The sequence below is a fragment of the Lepisma saccharinum genome, chromosome 10 (assembly GCF_977018435.1).
Source record: "Lepisma saccharinum chromosome 10, izLepSacc3.1, whole genome shotgun sequence".
Lineage (NCBI taxonomy): Eukaryota > Metazoa > Arthropoda > Insecta > Zygentoma > Lepismatidae > Lepisma > Lepisma saccharinum.
In genome coordinates this window covers 77,995,800-78,023,443 of record NC_139238.1, presented here as the reverse complement: position 1 = coordinate 78,023,443, position 27,644 = coordinate 77,995,800, and the positions used below count along the sequence as shown (strand labels likewise).

The following is a 27,644-nucleotide window of genomic DNA, read 5'->3' as shown; positions in this document are numbered from 1 at the left end:
ATTGAATCTAGGGATGTTACAGCAGATGCGACAGAACTTCTTGCAATCCTTATCTCATATTTGTACTTCGGTCAGTATCCATCCACCCTGCAAGTTTGAATCAAGATCACGGAAACACCCTGTGTGTGTGTGTGTGTGTGCACATGCTATGAAATCAATTTGAATTTGAAAGCACAGGCTTTTCAAATATGAGGGTTGGGGCATTAGTCATGGCAACAATTTTTTTTTTTTCGCAAGAATGTAGTACCTGCGAGAAGATCAAAATATACAAATGGTAAGGAGCAGTGTATTATATGGAATGTGTGAACAATGCAGATCATGTGTATCAGGTGTGGGATAGTTTAACATTGTTCCACGTGTGTTTAAAAATCTGAAATTATACATAAGTATCACAAGAACAAAATAGGTGCAAGCTATGGTAGGACACTATTCCCTCAGTTTCCAACAGCACCCTGTGGCATTCTAAGACAGTTCTATCCCCAAGAACAGCTATTTTGGTATATGAACACTGTTCATACCGCTGATCAGCGGTTGACAACAATTACCACTGCCCTTTGTGCAATATCTGTTCATCACACTGCCATCTAGTGGCATGTCCACATACTATGGATGTCATGTTTTCAGGGATATACGATCATATTAGAGTAATACCGTTTAACTTTGAGAAAAAATGTAGTTGCCATAACTTACGCCCCACCTCGTATTATATGATATATACAAAATTGTTTGTCATATAGAATTGATGTTTGATTTATTCTGGGACTTCCACAGGAAGTAAAATATTGATGTCCCGCATGCGCACAAATGTATTTAGATTTAGGTGGACCATTTCAACTTGCCAAGTGAATATATCTGGGAAAATTTTATTTTATCTTCATCTTCTAACTATATATCCTTATTTGGATGAAGGATGAACTAGTTTCACTTCCCACAAGAGCATGATAATCTCCCCCACAAAAAGTCTCAAAACTCTGCAATCATTAGTTCTCCTTTACGATTTATATTTGTACATAACTGCACATTTGAAAAATGCATGGCTGAAAACCTCCTAATGGTGCGTTCCAAAAGTCTTAACAAAAGTCTCATGAATATGGTGAAACCAGTTAATTTACAGACATATGGGACGAAAGAGCAGGCACAGCATTTTGTTTAGAGAAAGTTTCCACATGGCCTTCATCGGATGGCATGTCCTGGCAGAAATAAACTCTACTGCGGACACTGTTACTCATTTTAATCGCATTGTAAGAACAGTTAAGACACACTCATCTTGTGTATGTTGCTTCATATCGCTCTCTGTTAAAATTATAATACATTCTCCGAACTAGTGCATCATGCACACACGTAGTCTGCAACCAGCAGACGATTGATTCTCACCGAACAAACCAGCCTCCTGGCCCGTGCACGGAAAGCTACTTTATGGACAGCATAACAAACCTCACGAAATGCACGGAAGCACTTATGGGACGGCCAATTACCATAACTCGTTTAACGCGTTAAACTCGTGTAACTTTCGGAACAGGCCCCAAAGGTTAAATAAAATGGCAGAAGTATTTTAAGTATAAAATATATATTGTTCACTAAGAGTATCACAAAAAAACAGTAAATATAAAATGCAAACTTTCATCTGTCACTGAAAATATACAAATGTCATGGAAGTTCAGTTTATGGTTTAACATGATATATTGTTCATACATAGTAACAAATGATCAATAAGAATTGCAAAAACATTGTGAACAGAATGAAATTTTTGTTGTTTTAAAGAATTTGGGTTTTCATTTCACACCACAAAAGATAAAATTTTGTGAAAGAGTATATGAAGAGTTATATTTACAACAACCATTATTATTATACATAATACATGTTTGTAATTTTTTAAGTTTCTGCCTTGTCCAGTCCTAGTTAGCTAGAAATACATATTTTGTTAATATAGATGCACAATGAACTGAATACTTCATAATAATAAGTTATTTGAAGTAATTAAATCAATTGCTATATTCCGTGAATCGTAAGAAATTTGAAAATTCTATCATGACACAATTTTTATTTTTTAATAAGTTATTTTCCGACTAGTTAGGCACTTGCGCACTTCAAATGTTGTATTTCAAACAGGCCTGTACTAATACTTATATTGTTATTGGTCAATGTCAATATCATTTTCCCCCTGCAATATTCAAGTATAGGTATCATAATGATTCAAAAAACTCAATATGCTGACCAAGTTAGAAATTTATTTTGTTTTAAAACATAGTTTATGTTTTAAATTTCTGCCGTGGTCAGCATATTGAGTTTTTTCATATCATGGAAACAAGGCTTAATGGTGTTATAATGATTCAGTAAGAATATCAACTATGTTTCAAAATGATATCAGCTCATCACTTACTCAAAATTCCTTCGTGATGAATGACAGAATATTTCGAGTTATTAATTTCTGAATTTTAAAAATTTATATATGCATTTCAAGTAAAACGAACTAGGAATATATTTCATATATATTTGAGGCACACACAAGTAAGGCACGGGAATGCCAAGATAGCATTTAATAAAAATAGTCATTTACACCAGAAGATACAGTAACGTGCATAAGTATGATCTTTATACACAACCCTTAAGAAATTTTCCATGTCAAGGATTGAATAGTGTACGTAATCAAAATTGATTCTAACTTATGCACTCCTGTTCATTTACACAAACAAAATACACAATTGGAAAGTTAAAGTACTTCAAAGTTTACAACAAAATACATTTTTTTCATTTAAGAAAAACAACTATTTACAACATTTGGTGTGTGTATGCAAATACACCCAAAATACTTTTTTTTTTTTAATCAATGTCAAACACTTCCTGCATACTAGACCAGCAATTTTAATGAAAAAATTAATTATGCAGCTAGTATTGAATTGAGATGATGTAATATGAGAGAGAATACTAACTGAGAAGCAAGTTATTATTTTTCGGACATAATTTTATTGAATTAAACATTCCTAAGTCTTAGAACTTTTTACTTCAGTGTAGAGTTATGATAAAGTGAAAACAAAGTTGTTGTTTTAAAATTTGGACCAGATTTGAAAATAATTTGTTCTCTTGCTTTTCTCCTTTTAACGATGATTCTTCTTCTTGATATATTTAAATCAACTTATCATATTTAGAAATGCTTCATGTTCAGCCAAAGTAAACATTGCCAATGTTGTTGTGATTTGTCTCACAATCTTGAGCTGAAGGATATATGTTTGAGTCCCAGCCAGGCAAATTCATCTAATTGTCATTCATTCTCATTGTCATGGTTAGACTAAAGGGGTAAAAAATGTTGGAGAATTTATACAGAAGCATCACATGTCATATGTCATTTGAGGATTTCACCAATCGAATATCATTTCTAAGTGATATGTGTTTCTTGTTACTTCTGATTGAAATTTCCCTAAATTAGTCAAAATAGAATACAATATGGAAGAATTTGTTTTATCTGCATTTTTAATTTGAAGTACATGAGCAATTTTTAGTGTTGGCTACCATTTTTAAAGTAGCTAGCGTATCAATTAGCAAATAATAATGAAGTCAATCAGAGATGTTGAAGGTCATTGTTAGATCCCACATCAACTAGGAAGGTGGTTGAGCCTTTTTTTGCCCTACAAAACTAGAGAACAACTGCCTGTCGCCAAACTAATAGTAATGGGATTTTGTTTGATAAATGCTGAACACAAACAACGAGTATTACCAGGATGCATTTCTTCATCCTTACCCCTCCTTCCTGAAAATTGGGGTGAAGAAATAACATGTCGTCATTTGCTTCTTCACCAGGAACCAATATGTTAAATGTCTTCCAAGTTGACTGGGCCCTGTTCAAAACTTTCCCAAGCTAGAATACATGCAGATGTGTCCAAAAGGTGTCAGCAGGTGGCATCATGTGGATCTATATTTATTGCTTTTCGGTGCGAGATAAACTAATTATAATATAATTTTAACAGCCTCGCACATTATATTTTCCCATGTAAATGTTTACTTGTTCTCAATTATATCTCGTAAAACTGACAGTGCAAGAGGTACTTAATCCTATCTACCTCAAAACCTGTACCTGCCTATATACAGTATGTGCCAAAATATACAGTACTGAAATTAAAAGACGAACAGTAAATTGTTGTCATCTGTGAGTTTATTTATCCTGAAAGAAACACTAACATACACACTATTAGCGAGTTATAACTTCCTTTTTACTACTGAGAACACGAGTGGCTGGAGCTATGCCCCATTGACAAACGCACGTGCATGTTGGAGGTGCGCGAGTTTCAGTACTGTATATTGGCGCATACCGTATATTCCACTTTGAAACTTTCTGAACATGTTTTAATTTCAGTCGCACAAAATAGATAATTTTTTTAATTTTCTAATAGTAGATGTGCAGATTTTATAGTCTGTTGTCTTCATCCAATCACTTTTCTGTTTTCAAGAATTTACATATGATGTAGTTGGAATGCGTCGCAAAATTGCACGAAACTGGCAGTTCTTTTTAATGATAACTGAATGTAAAATAACGTGAAAATTTCAGTGCACAAAACTCTTAAAATTATAATATATGCAATACTCCAGAATATCAAGGACATGAATTCTTCCTACTTGTCACAATTGCTGATGAACATGGTCTATTTCCACAGTATGAAGTATAGAGTGACCACAAACAAAAGGACCTTGAGCCAAAAATCCTTCATGCATCTTCCCCTTCATATGTTCATCTCGGGCCATAAGGAAGCATGCTCCACACTGCCCCTCTCCTTCACGTGGGAGTACGATGCACAGGAGTCGCGAGTCTATGCAGATTCTTTTGCATGTGGTTCCACTATATGAAGGTAACGTTACAAATTAGAAGCATCAGGGGGTTGGTTTTTCCTAACGCAACACCTGCAACCGGAAGTGCGAAGAGGGGACATGGCAGCCAATTGAGCTAACTCAGTTGAGAAAGGGCGGCAGGGTGACAAATGACTGCTGCTCTTTTTCTTTCGGTCTTCCGTTGTCATACTCCGTGGGTTCCCTCTTCACTGCACTCAGGAGTGTGCTTACGTCATCCAGCTTGTCCGGTCCGGGACTTATTGGGCTGTACTCCATATTCTTCATTGTGTTTGCCGGTTGCTGGAATTCCCGCATCGGGTTGTTTGTTTGGTAGTCGGTCGGTCTCATTGTGTTATTGAAAAGGGAGTCGTTGATGGTCATCGGCTGCGAGAGCATGGGGTAAGAGTATCCTGAACTTGGGTTGCTTGAGAATGTGTATGAATTGGGGTTAATAAGGTTCAAGTGAGATGGATCATACGAGGAGCTCGAATATGCCCAGGAATCCGTTGCTGGATTGAATGTGTTCAGTGGGTTTAATGCATTAAAAGTAGAACCAAGAGCATTAGTACTTGAGCCTGAAAGGAAGATAAGAAATATTTATCTTAAAAGTTAGAATCACACATGATATCACTGTACAGTGGGATGCACAAGTATTGCTTTGCAAATTGTTCATGACTATTTTAATTTTCTCTTGTATCCTACGTGTTTTTAAGGAATAGATTTTTTGTATGCTGGTGCAGAGATTGTCAGCAACTTGTTTGGCATTTTGATTCAGTTCTTAGAACTCGCATTATGTAAGAGAAATAGAATAAACATGATGATGAACAATTTGCTTCGTAATACTTATACATCCTTCTCTACACCAACAAAACATTTATCTTAAAGGAGGATCAGACATGGTATCAATGTGCAACAACAAAATATTTATCAGACATGGCATAATTGTACAACAATAAACTTTCATGCCATGTAGACAACATAGGTCTTTCAGACCTTCCCCAGTAACCACAACTGTTGGGTCAATGTCAGTTTTTACGTGGGAAAGGTTGACGTTACGTTGGACCAACGGTGGTTGCCAACGTTTGCCCAACCATGAAAAAGTGAGTCAAAATCAGTTTTAAGAACAACTTTCTCATGCTAAGACAACTTTCGAGAGTTTGCTGTAAATTTTAGAGTGTAAAATGAATAACATGTAACAGTATTTCTTTTCAAATATTTCAGTCACAGCACATACCAGAAATATAATATATTTTTAATGAAAGTAGAAGCTATTTTTAACTTGCAATCACTTGCCAGTCCTTTGTCCGCCACCATGGATGAAAGACGTGTTGGGAATTGCTTATTGTTTGTCTGTTTAGCTGTAGCAGAACAAGAACATTCATACAGGTATTCTTGTGAAGGTGGTTGAGCAATGTTATGTGCAGACTAAATTCCATGAAAGGTGGAAAACTAAGTAAACCCCTGAAAGTTTTTGTGCTACCACTTGAAGGTATGGTGCCTTGAAAACAATAATGTCATATGACTGAGAAAGTGCTGTATTTTTTATTTTTTTATTTTCATAAATAATTTGTACTATTGTTTATATTTGGTTTCACAATAAATTATGTATATATCAGAACACAAACCTATCCATTCTTTTGTTTTCAGTACTTTGGTCCAACATAAAATCCATATGTTGGCCCAATGTAAAAACCATGCGTTGGGCCAACATTGGAAGCATGGTCAAAATTACCATTGCCCAACAGTATGTTCTTACATTTTGCCAACCATTTTCAGTACGGTTGACCCAACGTTGGACTAACCACTTTTGGTTACTTGGGTTGTTTTAATGCCACAATACACTTGAAAAACTATTTTTATCTTGTATATTTCAACCACATTCCAGATATTCATGATTGCCAGTGACATTTATATCTGTCAGGTAAATTACTAAAAGTGATAGTACCAGGATGCAAATAAGAGTCTGTAATGCGATTAGAGGCAGCTCAAGATCAAGGTTTTAGTCTTCACCTTGAATCATTTCTATCTTTTTCTACTACTCCAGTTGCTGCAGTGTTGGCAGTAGCATTGTGGTGATACTCACTAGATTCATGTATTTTTATTCTGCCTAAAATTGTGTATGCACAATCAAATGAACAATTGCATTTTACACTGGAATATATGCAATACTTCATTCCAGTATTTGTTGCTATTAAATTGCATGTGACCATGTTGACCAATGTTTAGCAGACCTCTGTACCTGTGTAATTAACACAGCATACTACTACACCAGGGTCCTGGCATCAAATCCTAGCTTGGGCATAATGTTCTTTGTGAGTGTCCCTTCATCAATTCCATCATGTCATCACTCATCATCCACATCATCATTTTCTGCCAAAAGTGGCAGATACTAAATAACAATCAAATCTAACAAATTGACTAATGTTTAATTTTGACATCAGTGTCTTCAGTACACGTATCCCTGTTCTTGCCTCACATAGGTACTGAATTGCTGTAGTCAGGGTGTGAAATCCCAGGGGGGACAGAGGGTATTCCCCCACCAAACTTTTCCTGTGGGGGGAGTTTTTGTTCTAGCAACAAAGATAAACAGTTTTGAAGTCGAATATACTTGATCAATAACACACACAAAGAATGAACAACAAAGAGTCCCATCTCTAAGGACACTGGGCCTCCCCGATGGCACAGTAATAGTGTCGTTTCCTTATAAGCAAAGGGTCCCAGGTTCAACACCTGGTGGAGGCACATAGTGGTTCGGATCCCACTTTTAAACTGTAGGTCCAGTCCCAACTAGCCTTACTGTGCATAAAGTGGACTCAAAACACCAACTCAATCAATCGACTCTAAGGACACTGAACACAGCAATCTCTAGAACACAGAAATTAAGTCCGACTTGTTATTTCTTCTCCATTTTTCATCGCCTTACGTCAGCTACCACAATGTATATAAATAAAACACATAATAGCATTTAGATGTGAATTTTAGATAGGAAACTGTTATCTTCTTTATGTTTGTTAACTTTTGTCCCTCCCCTAGTCATGCAAATCACTGTTCATAGCATTTGGTAGTATATTAACATCTTGAATTTGCATTCGAATTTTGAATGAAGGGCAGTCCATATATTATATATTTTATAATATAAAGGTAAAGTGCTCCCCTGTGCTTAGCACCACGCCATGAAGGCGTATAGGGGGTGTGGGGGTAACGCCCCACACTTTCTTGATCCGGTCGTGAGTGGGGGTGATGTGATCAGCATCACGCCCCTGACCGCCTTTACCCCCCAGGGTTTCCCCCAGGTACCCATGTTATTCGATGCTGGGTGGGCGCCGGGGCCGCTTCCATCGTTAGAAAAGTTCCCGGATTTGAACCGGCCAGGGATCGAACCCGGGACCTTTAGCATGGTAGTCAGACACGTTACCGACTGAGCCACCGCGGCCACATATTTTATAATATAATTTAATTATTTAATAATTGACAGATATTTATTGACATTATATATATATAGTATGCATGCTGTCTGTCTGCGCTTCCTCCCTTACCAATCTGCAGTGATTCTGCACTCTGAACTGTAGTTTCAGAGAATTTAAACAAACAACCATGCATTGTAGCTATGAAACCAGACAGAACATAAGCATTTCTCTATGGAAAGATCTTTTCATCAACTGAATTCTGGGTGTGGCATTCTGCAGTCAGTAAAAGATAATGTTATACACAGTTTTACACTCTCTGAAGTGAGTGAGTGAAAAATAAATTTATTGGTATTGCTATTTTTTTTGTTAATGGATGATATTGAACTTCATGTCATCATCTCCCAGTGCACTTTAGGAAGACACGGCATGAAGTCGGGCAAATAGATTCACATGTGTTAATGAAAGCATATGAGAAGTCTTCTTACAGCGAGAAAGTTGCAATATTTTATAGATACACATTCTTCAAATGATCATGATAAACATACCTTGAATCACTTTGACAAAGATCATATGCTCAGTGCTTACCCAGTATCTTTTCAACACAGCCGCAGGATCTGATGATCTGTTTGCCCGAAATGTGGGGACAGAGTGTGATTTCGTGCAATGTTTATATGAAACTGATAAAGAGGCACTCGCCAAAACCAGGGTTTGAATCTCGGAACTTCGGTGACAAGATTGAAAGTGAACCACTTAATGGGTTTGGGTACTGACCCACCAAGAGAGAAAGCTAGAAAGAAAGTAAGTGAGGGAAAGTGTAAAATAAATTTAATATCCACGAGCTCCAGCATCAGATCCCAAGTCTTGAAAAAAAAAAATATTCTGCAGCACCAGTGCACAAATTCAACAATGGGTGGCACCCTCAAATCAAACACTTAAATTTGCACACCCAGTAGTACACTATGAAATTAGTATCATACTGGGGGAGACACCGCTTCAAACACTATCCTACTTCTAAATACTTTTTCAATGACCATTCAGTGAAAATATATTTGGTGACCGAATACAGTCACATTACCTTAAAATTAAGATGATCTATGTTACTTGCTTGTTCTAACTGCACAGAAAACCAACCCTTTGAATTCTTTTTATGGTACTATTATACATTACAAAGAATGGAAATTATGATAATTACACAACGTACCTGCAGTCATGTAATTGGTTTTTCGTGGTGGCTCCCTCTTCCTCCACTTTGCCCTCCGGTTTTGAAACCAGACTTGGACTCTGGACTCGCTAAGTTGAAGTTTGAGAGCCAGTTCTTCTCTCGCGAAAACATCTGGGTAGGGAGCTCTCTCGAATGCTCTTTCCAGTTCTTCCAACTGGTATGCAGTGAATGTAGTTCTGTACATAAAAGATACAATCATTAGTACATTTTATACGAGTATATATGTGTATGCTGACATGTCGAATTCAATCTTAAATAACCCGTGGCATGGCACAACAGCTCAATGAGGGTCTGGGCCTACCGACTGATCACTAGCCTCACTCCCACATGATTCTACTCACTCATCCAACCAGTTACAGGGTGACATATGGTCAGCACGACGAACCCCTAATCGTCGTCGTAGGTTTTTCATGATAGGATTATGTTATTCATTCGTAGCTTCCCAATTTCCTCACGATGGTGGATGGCCACCAGTCCCATGCACAGGCCGAAATCTCAGGAGAAAAGTTGTTATGATTCCCTGGGGAGACTAGAGCGTGCACTCGTCCCGTAGCCGGAGCACAAAGCATGATGCCTTAGACCGCATGGTAACTGTGCGGGACCAATCATAAATTGAGGTTACCAAAATAGTACACTAAATTTTGATTTTTATTGTGATCTTTTGTTCGGGTTTGTCTGAACTTTAGCGTACAGTGATTAGCCATGTAAGGTTGTACATATCTCTTTAATGTAAGTTTGAGAAAAGATGGATAATGATAATAACCAGAAACAGAGGCTCTGTCCGAAACGTACAAAGTACATACTTGGAGTATGGTCTTGACGGAAGTGACCTCACTTAGTACAGTTAGAAAACGTCAAGTTCACGAGGAATCGAGACCACAGGGCAGAGCACACGAATTTGGAGACTCGGTCACGTGACAAGTGGACTTGCTGTTCATTTGTTTGAAATCGTGGAGGTAGAAAGCCAGCAAGTTGTTTGTTGCAGTTCTTCTAATGTGTGGAAATGTATGTATTAGAGCATTTACAAATGCTATGTGATTTCTGTGGTGAAAAACAAGTATTTAAAATGTGTCCTTGGTTATATCTACTGATTGTATTTGGCACTGCAGTCGAAGTTCAGTTCGAAAGATCTTCACTTCCAGTCCACGACTTCAAGACCATACTCGCTTCAAGTACTGTCTTGCAACTTTCGAACATGGCCGGAACAACAGAAGCCACTTTAAAAATAAAATTGACTGTATATATAATATTCAATAGGGGTTGTGTAAACTTTTAATAAACATGCAAATAATGAACTATATTTTCAATAAGTCGATAAGACTATACACAATTTTTATCCTCTAAAAATGGGCCCTCTGGAACAAGCCTTAGATAATGGCAGTGGCAGATAGCATATAATCACCAGATAATAATAATTCCCTTTATTACATTATTACATTACATTACATATTGAATTTGCATTATCATATAATTTAGACAATTATCAACTATAAGCAACAAAATATACACATATTACAGCTATTCAATACATGTAATAAGGGCGAACCTCCAAAGTAAGCCCGGCTCCTCCCACCTACATTCGAGGGTATGGTCTTATTGTCCTGGTTCCTAAAAATATACCAGAACGTCAGTTGCTCCAAATTTGACAGTTCCCCCAACTTTATTTCCTCTATTTATTACTATTTGATTGCATTTTAAAATAGGTATCATAATGAATTGTAATGCTATACAAGGAATATATACATGATATAATTGATGTATACAATACTTTATGTGATATTATTTCTGTTCTGGAATCCAGAACTGAGGACATGACATTACATTACATGTACACATTTTTTTTTCTAAACCAATTGTGAATAGTGTGAATATAACATTTTCCATTATTGTACTGTTTCTAATTTCGACTCTTATGTTTACATGGTAGGACAGTATTAACAATATTATTTTTAACAACATCATGAAGAACATCTTCAATAACATTCTCAATAACGTTTCCCGGGCAGTGAGACAGGCATGCATAATCTCGGAGTCGCAGTGGATTCCGTTCCGGCATTCCAGAGCGGTTTGATATACAAGATTATTTTCTTCATCAAACCCACAGAACCCAACTCACAAGTCCTGAACCCAGTCTGGAATACCAGAGCAGGGAGCCCAAAAGAAAGCCGCATCCTGCGCTCACACTGATTGCTATTCATTCATTAAGAAAGAAGAGATAAAATTAAAATTTTGGAGTGTGATATTTGTATTTGAATATTGGCTTTCTTCTCGCTTGTTCTTTAGGGTCGTTGCCGCCACGTGCACAACTGCTGATCTGGCACACGTCAATGCAAGAGTGCAGCATCTGCATTCCAGGGAGGGGACAAGGGATCACGACCGACAAGGAGCAATGTACAGATATGTCCCTTACCAACATGGTAGTGTTATCAGGATCTGAAGATGACCATGGTTGATTGATTTGCTTTATTTTACTTCGCTTCTTGTGCCACTTTTGGCTAATTTGCGAAGATGGGGATGAGTGATGATGGGATGAAATTGATGAATGGACACTCACAAATATCCATGCCCAGGCCAGGATTCGAACCCGGGACCCCTGACATTGTAGAACGATGTGCTAACCACTCCACCACGGGAGCCAAGATGACCATGGGTAGGTTCATTCTCTATAAATTACAGAAAGGCTCTTGAATGGCAGTGTGACATGGTGAAAAAATGCTGCATTTTAAACAACCACTTGCTCTGGGGGGGGGGGGATTCCTCCAGGTTAGGGTGGGGTTAACAGCCCTATCCAGTGCTAGAAGTGGGAATTCCTAGCTGGGGAAATGCTTGGTGAAGTTTGAGGATAGGTGGGGAATGCTTGTATGGATCAACATGGAATCAACATAGTAGTAGGAGGGATGACAATACAAATTATCGTAGCTTGGGAATGTTTCATGGAAATTTTCTCCATTCTCTCTTGCTCTTCTAGCACTGGCCCTATTCCTACAAAGCACTTTGCTCAGAAGTCAATAGAGCTATTATTTCATTATGCACGTACACACATACAAACTAAACTCATTGGTGCAACAGCCCTTCAAGGACTTCCTGTTTTCAAGTAGCTCCACAATTCAACACCAAAATCTTGGAACTCCCACCTCCTTTAAGATAAATATTTCATATCTTCCTTTCACGCTCAAGTACTAATGTTCTTGGTTCTACTTTAGCTGCTCACATGACAGGAATGCTAACCATTCAGCTGTATGGGAGCTCTCATTACACACATGTTTAGATAGATATGAAGTATTAACAATATACTTTTAATGTATTATGTGTGCAAGACAAAAAGCTGTTGCGAATAGTTATCAATCATATAAGCATAAGTGTGACTTTACTGCAAACAAGTAGTAATAGTAAGTTTGTCCACTATGTATAAGGAAAAATACAAATATTGTATTGTCGTCTTTCGAATATACCTAGTCTGGCCATAAATACTGTTACACACTATTTTGTGAATAAATTGAATGTAGTTTCAGATTTTTAAATGCTCTTTTAGTATGTTACACTTACATATATTACACACAAATAGCACCAATCAGTTTTCAAAATGTGCACTTTACGCCCTCACACAGGCTCGAAGTCTCCCTGGCCAGGCATCTATTGCAGCACGGATGGTCTTGATGGGAAAGTCCGCCCCTGCTGCTATCAAGTAGCGCTTTTAACTTTCAATTAGAGGGTGCCTCTTCTTGCAGACAGTCCCCTCTAGCTCTGGGCACAGTTTATAGTCCAAGGTACTGAGATCATGGCTATCAGATGGCCAATCAAAAGTGGAGATGAAATCGAGTACATTGGTCTCCAGTCACCATCGCGTAATCCTTGCCTCATGACCTGGAGCAGAATATTTCTTGAACATCCAGGATTCATTGTGAAACATTGTTTCGTTCAACAGTGTCACGAGAGGGTCCAGGACACTTTCTACATACACTTTCGCACGGCTTTTAAGCCCTTTTCTCAAAAATGAGGCCTGGTGGAACTCTCATAGCTCCCCCCCCCCCCCACCAAACCATGACTGAGGGGGACTGGTGGAATCTCTGATTTTTGGGAACTCTCTCACAAACTTCTCGAGAGTTTGAAATATACACCCTTTCATTTTGGCGGTTAAAACTTTATTCAGTGGTGAACAATTTCTTATCAGTGAAGAGAATCCTGAAATGCCCATTGGCAACGTACCGCTGCATGAGCCGTCTCGATTTCAGTTCCCTCTGCTTCTTCACTTGTGTCGTTAGGAAATTTCCAGTACTCCATCGGTAAGCTCCAATTGCAAGGTCTTCATTAAGTACCCTGAACATTGATTGTTGTGAAATGTTCAGCTCCTGTGCCATCATCACTTGCTTCCGGATGGGTTTTTGGCGGATACGAGCCATCACTGCTTTAACAGCCGCAGCTGTTCATACGGTGTGAAGTCGACCAACTCTTGGGCGATCTTTCATGCTACCAGTATCAGTGAATCTCTAGATTGTCTGATACACAAACCTTTTGCTGGTCTTCGGGATTTTTAGGGGATGGAAAATCTGAGTGAATGACTTCCCAACCATATGCAGAGCAATTACGGCTACCTGTTTTCATATGCGCCCCACTCCATGCTAAGCACAAGAAGATACACGCTTGCTCTTTCACAGCTGAACACACAATGGTCAGGAGTGAACTTCAGCACAAGCATGGTCCATGAGCCTGACTACCGGATGTACAGTCCAAGCCGAAAGTTTGTAACAGTATTTATGACCAGACTAGGTATAAACATCTCAATCCTCATAATAGGCTCTGCCACCCCATAAGTATTCCTTAGATTTTAGATTCTGGCACGACCTATAAACAGGAGGACAATGGAGACGAGAGAACCTTTGGTCAGCTCTTTGAGCAAGATGAAGTGAAATTATCTTTTTGGAGCCACCTAAGTGGCCTAACTTGTCCCCGCTATGCAGGAAGGCAGGCAACTTTGACATAGGGTTTCTTAGACAGGGGGAGTCTATCTCTTTTTTGGTCAGCAGAACCCAATCTTTGCGAATATAGTTCATTCTTTTACCAAATACTCAGCAGTTGAATTGTGTGCTGGTCCTGTGCACATCGCGCTAGCCCTGGTGCTGGTGCACATCCTGACGCCAGGACTCCTGGGTTCGAATCCCGGTCTTGGCACGGGTGTTTGTGATCAATATCATCATGTCATCACTCATCCTCATCTTCGCAATTAGCCAAAAGTGGGAGAAAAGCGAAGTAAAATAAATCAAATCAATCAATCAATTGAATTGTGTGTTTTAAAAATTCCATATTTTTTTCCATCACACCAAAGTAAACTTTTTTAAATTTATGAATACACTTTAGTCTATTTACATCTCATCAAAGTGAAATTTGTTAAGTAGACATCTTCCTTGTCTGTATTGATACTTCACTGTTGCTTTTATAATGTGGCCTAAGTGGTTGATTTTCGATCTCTCCCTGGAGGTTCCTGATTCGAGTCCCGACCTTTATCAGGGTCAGAAAAGGAAGGAGGGAGGCGGACAATTTTCTGAGGCAGTCACGTTTACATACACCTAAATACCGGATGAGTGATGATCAGATGGAATTGGGACACTCAAGGGAACACCCATACCTAGGCCGCTTTTCCAAGCCGGAACCCCTGGTGTTGTAGCACGCTGAGTTAACAACTCCGCCACGGAGGGCGGCTATAAAGTTTCTACATCGCAATTAAATCCATATTTCACGAGTATCAAGATCACGTTTTCGGGAAAACCTAAATGTGGCATCTGTCTATCACTGATCAGATGTTTTGAGGATAAATGAACAAGTCGTGTTTATAGAGAACGAGGCTTCAGTACAAAACATGATACGCATCACTGATCTGGTGTTGGCTTGCGTTTAGTCATCGCAAAAGAAAAAAATGAGGACAACAGGCGACACAATTTTGCTGTCATTTCGATCAAAATAGATGATGGCCAAGATGGAATGTGTGACAAGGTGCTAATGGACACGTGTTTAGAATTGAGGCTTCGTTCACCCCTTCGATCCCCCTTTCAAGCACCAGGTGGCGTTCGGGGGCAGTTTCCACCCACACTGAGCTTAGGATATAAAAAAAAGCTCGCATGCTGGCCACATATGGTTCTATGACTTGACATTTAATTAAAACAACATATGCGATTTATGGAATTACATAGTAGAATGGGGAAGCAATTGTGTTTCCATTACGTACTTAGTCATGCAGTAAATGCTTGTGCTGTGGAATTGTTCTTATTTGTACTTGTAAGTAATTATTTGATAAAGAGACTGCTTGAGCATCTTTGCTGAAAAATCAAGTGGGGCGTACTTATACTTGCAAAAATGTGTGGATCACGAACACGGCCGTAGGCAGGAAAAAGTTTCGGGGGGGGAGTTCATTCACAATTGTTCCCATGGGCGTCGCCAGAAATTTGAATAATAGAAATAATAACAATAATTGTACAATAATTATTAAAATTTCATAATAATAAAACAATTTTATTCCATAATAATACTAATAATAATTGTTATTATATTATTGTTATATCCTTAAGGGGGGCTTACTCAATCCAGCAGATGAGTGAATATCCAGCACAAGTTTCTTTTTGTTTTTTTACGTTTCATACAGTGTGTACTGAAATGCACAATTATTATACTTCGTCATTAAACTTTAGACACCTTCAAGAAAAAGCTTTAAAAGTTAGATGGAAATTTCAGTCGTAAAGTTTTTGTTGTTTAACTTTAAAATTACATTTTTGGAATTTTGAAAAGTGTGGAAGCAGTTATTATTTTTAAAAACTTAGCCTGGTGCATGGATTGTAACCTCAATCGCGAACGTAGCGCTACGAAACTGGAGATCCTAGGTTTGAACTCCTATCAAGGGGGGATTTTCAACTTTATGGGACAGGAAATTTAAAAGCTGGAAATCGAATTTTGGGACAATCATAAGGGAAAGAGGACAGCAGAAGTGATAATGGAGGGGTCGCGGGTTGGTTACGATTCCAAGAATAAATCCTGTTTCACTTAACTTTCAGAATTCCAAATGTATGAAAATTCTAGCTCGATCGTTTCAACATTGTCTCCTTGTATTTTTGTGATGCTTCGAAAAAAAATTGAAAATTTGTTACAGATTTTGGTTTCTGAACTTCCATTAATCCAACATGTCAGAAGTTTGGGGGGGGGGTTGAACCCTAGAAACCCCCCTTCTAAATACGGCCATGATCACGAATGATGATAGTTGTAAACCACAGGATAAAAACTGGAGCTTAACAATTCAAATCAGATGTTGTTTGTATACCGCACAAAATTACAAGATGAATTACAAGTTTTTAGCATAGGACTTCCATAATTTGCCTGGCACTCTAACTCGAGGAACGTAATTTTATCCTGAATATACGCAACCACCCAGCGAGAAATAACTTCTAATCAAGGAGACATGTTCCGTCTGCTTGAAGTCGCATAATCTTGGTCTGGTCTCACTGCCTAGTTCTCTTCTCGATTTGTAGTAAACCGTATCGGTAACAAGGTAAATTCCACGTACGGTAAGTTAACGCTTATGCGGGAAATTGATTGCATAAAAAAACTATTAAAATTACAATACTATTATTTGTCAAAAAATCCACCACGTGACGTCATCTATCCGTGACCACTGATTATCTGCATTGGCCTACCTTTTATTACGTCATGCCATCCTTTCTATTTCCGGTTTGTGCGTTCATCTTCTGCTGGTAGATGTCAGCACTTGGCGTTTTAAACACGCTAACGAGAATTAGGAATTTCCAATACGATGATAGCCTTGATATAGAGATAGATGAGCAAGCGTTTAAGGCATTGGACAACCCTTTTATTGGCGGAACAATTGCAATTCATTCTGCGCCTCCCGCGAGGGCAATGATATGCCTTGCATTGCTTCATCTGCCCCCTGTGTCATCTGGCTGATTTCATGCATAAACAGCAGCGTCACACCAAGCAGAACCGCGGAAGGGTGCATCGCAAATGAGACATTTTGGTGAGGCAAATATGTGTGCTGTTCCTTTTTCCCTTTCCACACTGGTTTGTAAAGCGATTACGTAAGAGTTTTGCTCTGTCACTTTATGTACAGTGTACCGAATTTCATTTATACAGCAGGAAAAGCTTTCAATAAGGCGAATGCAACGATTTTATAGAGATGGTCTTTGGACGATGCGAGCCAAGTAGTTTTCGATAATTGCTCTCCTTTAGAAAAACCGCTATGATATTGCAAGTTTTCAAAAATTACATCTGTTTAGAATTCCTTGCAATCACGTACATTTTCGCGTTGTTTTCTTTTGCTGTTTCTAGATATCTGGGATCATTGGCGTAGCTACATATCGCCAGGTCCTGCCTGGGCGAGATTAGAATGTGAGGCCGCCATCCATTCTTTAAATTTGAAATCTCAATGTGAATCTATACAAAATCTTCAGGCATATGTCAGCAAAATATTATCCAACTTCAATAATTATAATAATAAAATTACCGATTACGTATTAATATTAGGACTAATACAGTATTTTTCTCTATAGAGCCTTTGATGTAAAGTTTTCGTTTCTTTGAGTTCATTCATTTTTTCTATCTTTTGGAAACAATTTTAAAAAAAACTGATTGTAGTTTTCTTTCAAGATCAGATCATTATAATTTTGATCCGTTGTCGAGGGACTTGGTAATCTGGCACTGTATATTAAAATGCATAAAACGAACAACAATCACAGATTCGATACAACGAGAAATTATCTTATTCATAACTCATTTATAGCGGCTTGGCTTCAAAAATCAGATTGCTACAGGTTTATTTAAAATACTAAATATTTGACGTATTCATACATTTAACTAGAATTTATAGCCTCATATAAACAAAATGTTGTAGTTTTATCGCCCACAAAATTTACCATTTTCCATACATTTTTCTCACAACTATTTATTGCAATATTTTTTGTGTATAAGCCTCATGGGATGCGAGGCCGCGGGCGGTCACTCACTTCGCCCACCCCTTGCTACGCCTATGTCTGTGATGACAAAATAAACTTGAAACTATTGCCAATACAATATTGTGTGTTTATTTTCCGATGAAACAAACATTTTGTTTAATGTGTAAAACATATGTTTTTAGTAAACTTTAATGAACATTTTTTAAAATTTTTCTATGTCCAGACGAGATTGAGACTCTTTGAATCGGAGAGAGAAATTGTTCAATTCGCGACAAAACCGAGAACAAGAATGTTTTCTCTGTCACGAGTCATGTCTGTCCAATCTCGTCTAGGTGTTATTCCTGTTTAGTGCTGTAGACATGCAAGGGCTGTATCTTGGCTATACACGCTCAATAATGCCATATCGAAAATCTTCCGTTTTCCTTTTTTGTCGTTGAATCCCACAAGAAAATATTCGTAAAATCAATTCAATTTTGTATCACGCAAGATTCCACACGCAAATTACTCGAAATTAATTCAGATAATAATTAACGAACATGTAATTGCCACAAATGTTAAAAATAAAACATGCATGACTTAACATGTCTCATTAGATTTACGTAAGCTAATTGCAGTAGCATAAATTGAATTAGGTTTTACGTAAGCTAATTGCATTAGCATAATTATGTATTTTCTCGTTTAGGGAGCTGTGGATCCAGAAAGCTGAACCTCTGGATAGGATTTTCTTAACGAACACAAATTCTTGTCTTTCAGGAATCGTCAGAAAGGCCAAGGTCATGGAGTTGATTTATGATGCAGCACTTTGCGGTTCCAGTGGTACAGTGGGATCCATGAGTATTACCGTGCAAATTGTCCATGACTATTTTCATTAATTTTTCTCTTACATCCTATGTGTTTTTAAGCGATGGATTTTTATGTATGCTGGTGAAGAAGTTGTCAACAGCTTGTTTTGAGTTTTCTTTTAATTCTTGAACCTGTTATTGGGTCAAATAAAGTGCACGAACATGGTGATGGACAATTTGCAAGGTAATTCTCATGGATCCCACTGTACTAAGTACTATTCAGTTCATGATTTAATTGCCTTTTCGACACAACACGGAATAGCAAATATTAGAAACTTTAAATGTTTCTGTTCTTGTCGTCATGTGTCAGGGTGACTACCAACTGGGAATTTATGTGATTCTGGTCACTTTGCGTAAATTTTCTCTACAGACGTGCAAATTAACAAGATTTCTAAACGATATTTTGCAGTTCTCCCGGGTGTAGATTTCACACTATAGCTTCTTATAAGGTTTATATTTTTACTTTTAGAATATTCTACAGGGAACTACTGTATTTTAGACGACAAAAATTGGAGATGGTTTATATTTACTCTTCCCATTTGTCACTGTCTATAGGGTTATAGAGCTTCAGGCTATGGAGCGATAAATACCTTATAGTCAGTAGCGGCGTTTGGGTGCTAAAACGGGGCGGGGTGCAAGGGCAGTTTACTTTTCTTGGTAGACAAGGCTTAGCATCAATAGGCAATTGTGCGGGGGCAAAAAGTGGGGGTAACTGCCCCCTAATCACCCCCACTTTATTTATTTACATTTTACTTGGGATTACCGCTAAGCAGTTTTTCCCATATCTATATATGTACTGTACATAAACTTACATTTTTAGTACATTATTATTAAAAGACACTATCAATAGTTTTTTTTTTATACTAAATAGTTAAGCAACATTTTCTATAAAAAGATAACAATATATATCCAACTGTAAGGTTAGGTTCACAAATCAAAGATTCCAAACACTGAGGGAAAGGAATCACGACCTCTGCTAAAAGTTACACTTACCTCGTTTTCTTCTTTTTAACACCATTGTTGTCATTTTTCTTCTTCGAATCCGATTTCTTTGGAGATGGTTCCACAGGAACTGCAACAAAGAAAGCACCATTTTAGCGTTCTTACTGCAGCAGAGGAAAATAAATATAATCATTGTGGTACCTTGAAAAATTTCGTGGGGGCCTAATTCCAGTAACTACTCTTCAATATTTGGGATATCATATACATTATAGATATTTATATATTTCCCCCTTTAAATTACAAAAAATAGCAACCTCAGGGGATTCCCCCTCACTCCCTGTCAAACACTGCCCTGAACATAATGTCATTTCATAATCACAATTCATCTTCATCGTCGCGATTAGAAAAAGGGTGGCAGAAAAGCGACGGTAAATAAGGAACATGCAAATACAAAATAATAGTATCAGTCTTGACAGGAGCGTATATTCTAGGCTAGCTATACCATCTGCGAAGCCTGACTTGGTTAAATAAAGAAGAAAAATCTATTAGAAACTGTGAATAAACCTAATTTCTATAAGAAGATAATGGCGATTCTGAAGTTGGCAACCTAAATTCTTAGGAGTTGGCAACCTGACTTCTTAGAAGTTTGCAACCTGCCTGCCGTTGGGATGGCAACGTGGCTTCCTTGAAGACGTCAAAAACGACCGAAATGGGTGTGTCTAACCACTTACATCAGGGGTTACGCGAGCCTAGACTTCTTTCTTCCTCCATAACCTAGGATCACGTGTCATAGTGAGGTAGTCCAGGTTTTGGACTCAGCATACGCCACTGAGTCTTGAAAACATTGCCGACCTCCGTGGCGTAGTGGTTAGCCCAGCGCGTTACGACGATATGGGTCCGTGGGTTCGAATCCCGGCCTAGGCATGGGTGTTGTTTATGAGTGTCCCTTAACCAATTTCATCATATCTTCAGTCGTTCTTACCTCAGCGATTTGCCAAAAGTGGTAGAAAAGCTAAGGAAAATAAACAAAATCTATCTATCAATCGGTCTTTGAAAACATTTGGTATCTGCTGCGAAACATTCGTGCTCCAGAGGTCACCACCCCTGAAAGTGAAGGACAGTCAGATATTTTTATTGGGTCATGTTATTAGCATTATTATTTTAACACCGACACAGATATAATCTAGTACAGTGGGATCCATGAGTATTACCGTGCAAATTGTCCATGACCATTTTCATTAATTTTTATCTTACATCCTATGAGTTTTTAAGCGATGGATTTTTATGTGTCCTGGTGCAGAACTTGTCAACAGCTTGTTTTGAGTTTTTTTTTAATTCTTGAAGCTCTTTTTGGGTCAAATAAAGTGCACGAACATGGTGATGGACAATTTGCGAGGTAATACTCATGAATCCCACTGTACAATGGAAAATGAAGTAAAGTGCTGTTCTTTCAGAGACACTGCTATTGTGTCGTCATAACTGTCCTCAATACACGGTCTAGTAGCACGTTGTAAATTACTCAGAAGCATGGCCGTAGGCAGGAAAAAATTTCGGGGGGGGGTTCATTCATAATTGTTCCCATGGGCGTCGCCAGAAATTTGAATAATATAAATAATAACAATAATTGTACAATAACAATTAAAATTTCATAATAATAAAACAATTTCATTCCATAATAATAATACTAATAATAATAATTATTATATTATTGTTATATCCTTGAGGGGGCTTACTCAATCCAGCAGATGAGTGAATATCCAACACAAGTTTCTTTTTTTTTTTTTTTTACGTTTCATACAATGTGTACTGAAATGCACAATTATTATACTTCGTCATTAAACTTTAGATACCTTCAAGAGAAAAGCTTTAAAAGTTAGATGGAAATTTAAGTCATAAAGTTTTTGTTGTTTGACTTTAAAATTAAATTTTTGGAATTTTGAAAAGTGTGGAACCAGTTATTCTTTTTAAAAACTTATCCTGGTGCATGAATTGTAACCTCAATCGCGAACGTAATGCGCTACGAAACTGGAGATCCTAGGTTTGAACTCCTATCAAGGGGGATTTTTGACTTTATCGGACAGGGAATTTAAAAGCTGGAAATGGAATTTTGGGACAATCATAAGGGAATCTTCAGTCTATATTCCTTGTGACGCAGGAGCAACACTGGAAAGATGACAGCAGAAGTGATAATGGAGGGGTCGCGGGTGGGCTACGATTCTGAGAATAAATCCTGTTTCACTCAAGTTTCAGAATTCCAAATGTATGAAAATTCTAGCTCGATCGTTTCAACATTGTCTCAATGTATTTTCGTGATGCTTCGAAAAAAAATTGAAAATTTGTTACAGATTTTGGTTTCTGAACTTCCATTAATCCAACATGTCAGAAGTTTCGGAGGGGGGGGGGGTTGAACCCTAGAAACCCCCCCTCTAAATACGGCCATGCTCAGAAGAACAGAGAAACAATCCGTCGGCGCCTTGTAATCAAAGTGTCCCGGGTTCGATACCCGGTGGAGGCACATTATATTTCGGATCCCACCTTAAACTGTAGGTCAAGTCCGGATTAGCCTATCTGTGCATAAAGTGGTCTTAAACAACAAGAAACAAACAGTGCGCACTTCGAATCTTTTGTCAAAGGTCAATTTTGCCTTTGTAAACTTTGATATAGCTTTTATTGTAGAGGTGTTGCCCCTCTTGAGATAACGTTAACATCTTTTTGGTTATACGGATTCCTTATGGGGTCGGGGAACAGTTAGCGTGGAAATATTGAAAACGTATGCAAAATAGTAAAATAAGACTTGTCTCAAGTAGGGAAGAGAATGTCGAATTCGGTGGATTGGGTGCAAAAATCTGTTCTCGCCCGGGGCCCAATAATCTATAGGAGCGTTTGGTATCATCTACACATTATATTTCAAATATTCATCATCTGTGCTCCTCCCTAGGAAATGTTCTGGATCTGCCCATGTGTATTACATTAATATGCCAAAAGTAATTATAACAAAAGTGATGTAATAATTGAAAGAGTAAAATCAAGAATAATTAAACACAAACTTGCACAAAGGATGTGATTTATAAGAGAAGGTGATATGAGGTCAGCAGTTGAATCTCGTTTAAGGCAATAATGTCAGGGTGTATCATAGGTGGACAAGGGGGCACTTACCGTATTTGGTAAAAAAAATCATTCTGTCCATTGTGCTTTTACGTGTGGAAAGTATAATAAATATCATTCCCTTTTCAAATAATTCAAAATAAAGCTTTACCATTCCTGTAAAAATGTTTGCTCTCAGGAAAAAGTATTTGTTTGTTTCCCTGGCAAAAAGAAAGTTTGCTTACCCCCAGGAAAAGTTTCTGGGTACTCCCATATGTTATTTTGTTTATCTTATCAAGTGTTCCTCTCCATAACTTCAACTAGGCTGAGAAAAGCAACGGAATAGAACTGATGGAGAAATAGATTGCTCTTGAAGGAATAGATAGACGCTAGTGAAACGTGGAGAGAATAAAGTAGTGTGTTATGAAGTGAAGGGAACAAGAAAACATTGGAAGAATATCACACAGATTTTTAATTGCGAACTCAAAATCGATCGATTGATTGATTGGTTGAGTTGGTGTTTATAAAGTCCAGGGAGTGGACCTACAGTTTAAAGTGGAATCCGAACCACTATATGCCTCTACCGGGTATCGAACACGGGACCCCTTGATTACAAGATGAACAAGCTACCACTGCGTCAGCGGAGAGGCCAGAAAAAGACATCGATCGACATGTGAACACAGAAGTCGACGGAATCGCGCTCTGTTCGTACACAAATTGCACATCTTCGTGGCGGAGTGGTTAGCACAGCGCGCTACGACGCCAAGGATTTCAGGTTTGAATCCCGGCCATAATAATGTCCCCACTAAATAAAAATAATAATAAAAAAAACACTTCTTCAGATTGAAGTTATAATGTTCCTGCAACACCGTCCAATAATTAACTACTGAGGCTGAAATGAATCTATATATGTATGAAATATATACTTTTATGGTAACATTAATTTTCTCTAGGGGGCGTGGCCCCATTTGCCCTCCCCCTTCCGGACGTTCATGCTCACAGCCATGCCAAGTCCGGGATTCGAATCCAGGAACCCCCTGACATCGTAGCACGCTATGATAGCCACGGAGGCCGGCCGAAAGAGAAAGAAAGAAGTGCCAGAGAGAATAGAAAGGATTGAAACACTAATAAATGGTAGATAGAGAGAGGGGAGAGGGAAGGCAGGACACATCCATTGAGAGAGAAAATCGATGTCGAAGCGTTTGTAAGTATAGCATATGGTTTCCATATTAAATGAAAATAACAGTGATTCAAAATTGCACGTCACCTCTTCATGGTAAGCCTCATCAGTCCTATCGGGGTCTCGGGTCCGAATCCCGGCCTGGGCATGAGTGTTCTTTGTGAGTATCATGTCACCAATTTCATCATATCATTACTTTTCCGTCCTACTAAATGTCCTAGAGCCGTTACTTTTAGATAATGCTTTAACTCATAGCCACCGTGAATGTTAAATGCTTGTAGATCATTTACTTCTTACTTACAAGCGGCATGAGCTGTAGTTCAGCTCCACACTTCCTCAAAGAAACCAATCACTTCGCACTCTCATTACTACTCAAGTTAAACCACACGTACCAAAACAATAATTCACAGCATTCCCTAAGTGAGCACAGACGATTCACAAGTCAAAAGCAAATTCTTCTGAAGAAAACTCGAGTACCAACACGGACCCTACATGGCGATGAACTGGCAGTGGACAATTTCGAATTGAGGCAATGAAAGTTAAATAGATGCAATTGTATCATCTGAAGTTTAACGAGAGCGAAGTGACTAAATTGGGTGTATTAGTAAAACGAGAGGTCCCCCTCGCAAGATGAAAAGGGACAAGAGCGGGGAAAGAGGGGACAGAGAGGGAGGGGGGACGAGAATACATCTAATTGTTGGCAATTGACGCGCCTAGGATCAACGACATCCACAATTAATTCGGACGAGTTGGAAAAAACTGAACGAGAACTTACCTTGTGGTGCCGGTGGCGGCTGCTGGTGCTCCTGGAGGTGCTCCTCGACTTTCCGCTTTTGGTCCGGTGTCAGCGAACCAATGTCCGCATGCTCGGTGTCCTGGTTCTTCACCAAGATTGGCACGGAAAGGTTCTGGTTGCCCGGAAGCAGCATGTCCGAAGAGTGCTGGAGTCCCAACATGACTTGGATGGAGTGGAAGTTCCCTCGGGATTCGGCCTGCGCCCTCGCCGTCAAAACCGCGGACCCTCCGTTCCCAGAGAAATCCGAAAAAAGGGAATCATCGTACGGACCTTCCAGTTTGGATGTTTTCCTCCCGGGCCCCCTGTTTTTTCTCGTCCCCCTCTTGTCCTCTCGGCGAAAGAGAAGGTCACGCGCAATCAGCAACGGTTGATTGGCTTGATTGCGACTAAACGCGAGGTCCTAATGCGCTGAATTACCCCTTGCCTCAATTCGGGTTAATCTTCTAAAGGAGATTGAATGTGTCGGTGCACTGCTCCAGCGGTTTTGATCGAATTCATACGGGGGGACGGCCCACGGAGGGGGACAAGGGGGTTCGTGGCCAATGAACGCGACAGATGGGGCCGCACCCGTCGCCGCGAACTCCAATGGTCTCTGCCCGTCGTCAGGCGCACGCGTTGAACTCGCATCGCCCGTGCGCCGTGAAGAACGGGCACCTATTTGGATACGCCTCATTGCTTCCTCTGTCGATGCCGACCAATAAAAATGGCGGATATTTGTCAATACGGTCCTCAGCGACAAGACCATTCGATACTTTCCAGTGTAAAATTGTCAATATTATCCTTCCTGTATCAAACTACCAGTCTCAATAGACCCATCTTGAAACTTGTGACTTTCACCAACTGCGAAACCGTAATTTTTATATCATTCTGGTCATTACGCCCCAACAAGCAATTTCTACAACAGTAGGACACACAAACAACACACAAACACAAGAATGGAAGATAAACTAATATCTTATTTCCGTTCATAACGCCAACAAGAACTAAATATAAAGAGAAGAGGAGTAGCATTTATTCTATTTCTGTCTTATCTCCAACCCGAACTCAATTACAAGAGTAGACGAACAACTTTTCATCCCTTTCTCAAATCTGTCCAGAACTAAATACAATAATGGAAGAGCAAAGTTTTATCCTAAATTCGTCCTTATCTTCATCCAGAACGCACATACAAGAGTAGAGAAGCAACTTTTATCCTATTCTCGTCCTTATCTTCAACCAGAACGCACTTACAAGAGCAAAGTTTTATCCTAAATTCGTTCTTATCTCCAACCAGAACGCACATACAAGAGTAGAGAAGTAACTTTTGTCTTATTCTCGTCCTTATCTTCAACCAGAACGCACATGCAAGAGTTGAGAAGCGACTTTTATCCTATTCTCGTCCTTATCTCCAACCGGAACGCACATGCAAGAGTAGAGAAGCAACTTTTATCCTATTCTCGTCCTTATCTCCAACCGGAACGCACATGCAAGAGTAGAGAAGCAACTTTTATCCCATTCTCGTCCTTATCTCCAACCAGAACGCACATACAAGAGTAGAGATGCAACTTTTATCCTATTCTCATCCTTATCTCCAACCAGAGGGCACATGCAGGAGCAGAGAAGCAACTTTTATTCTATTCTCGTCCTTATCTCCAACCAGAACGCACATACAAGAGTAAAGAAGCAACTTTTATCCTATGCTCGTCCTTATCCCCAACCAGAACCCAAATACAAGAGTAGACAAGAAGTTTTATCCTAATTTCGTCCTTATCTCCAATCCGGATCGCAAATACAAGCGCAGGGCAGCAACATTCATCCTATTCCCATCCTCGCCGCCAACCACAAGGAAATCCACATGTTTTGCTCGCACGTAGAAGAGGTCCAATCCCGATTCGATCGTGGCGTTGACGCGGCTGACAGCGCCGATCACCATCCAACAGAGCACTGAGTCGGGACCTCTCGTCCGCGAAGCCTTCCATCTATTCGCTTAACGATTGCTATAGGATAACTTCGTTGTCACAATTACTACTTATTCCGCGCTCATTGAAACAAACTCGGCCTCCCACACTGGTCCGTGGAGGTCCATGAGGGTATGGTTCCCCCACCCTATTGTCCCTCATTAAGCCCTTAGTACTAATTACAAGTTTCGTCGCTGCCTCTTCGCTCTGTAACTCAGAAGCGAGAGTTTTACGAAAAGGACACCACTTTTCTCTTCGTGTTGAATAAGCAATGCAACCGAACCAAAACTTGGAATTCCTGTAATTATGACCGATTAAATTTTGCCCAGGTGAAGTTTTTATGAAAAATCCAGGTATCTAGTATCCTAATCAAATCTCGTTCTTGCATAAACTAAGGATAAAAGCGATACTGTATTCAAAGATGTATTACTTTTTATGTGGATATGGGGGAAGGAACTCCCACAATTT

General features: G+C 38.9%; 1 protein-coding gene across 1 annotated transcript; it reads right to left on the bottom strand.

Annotated features, from left to right (window-relative positions):
- Positions 1-1,579: 1,579 nt before the first annotated feature.
- LOC145993959 (uncharacterized) lies at positions 1,580-27,177 on the bottom strand. The gene is made up of 4 exons (XM_083129954.1): positions 25,219-27,177; positions 20,231-20,309; positions 9,427-9,623; positions 1,580-5,393 (listed from the first exon to the last, which is right to left on the bottom strand). The coding sequence occupies exons 1-4, from the start codon at positions 25,397-25,399 to the stop codon at positions 4,939-4,941; spliced, it is 912 nt and encodes a 303-aa protein (XP_082986080.1). The 5' UTR covers positions 25,400-27,177; the 3' UTR covers positions 1,580-4,938.
- Positions 27,178-27,644: the final 467 nt, after the last annotated feature.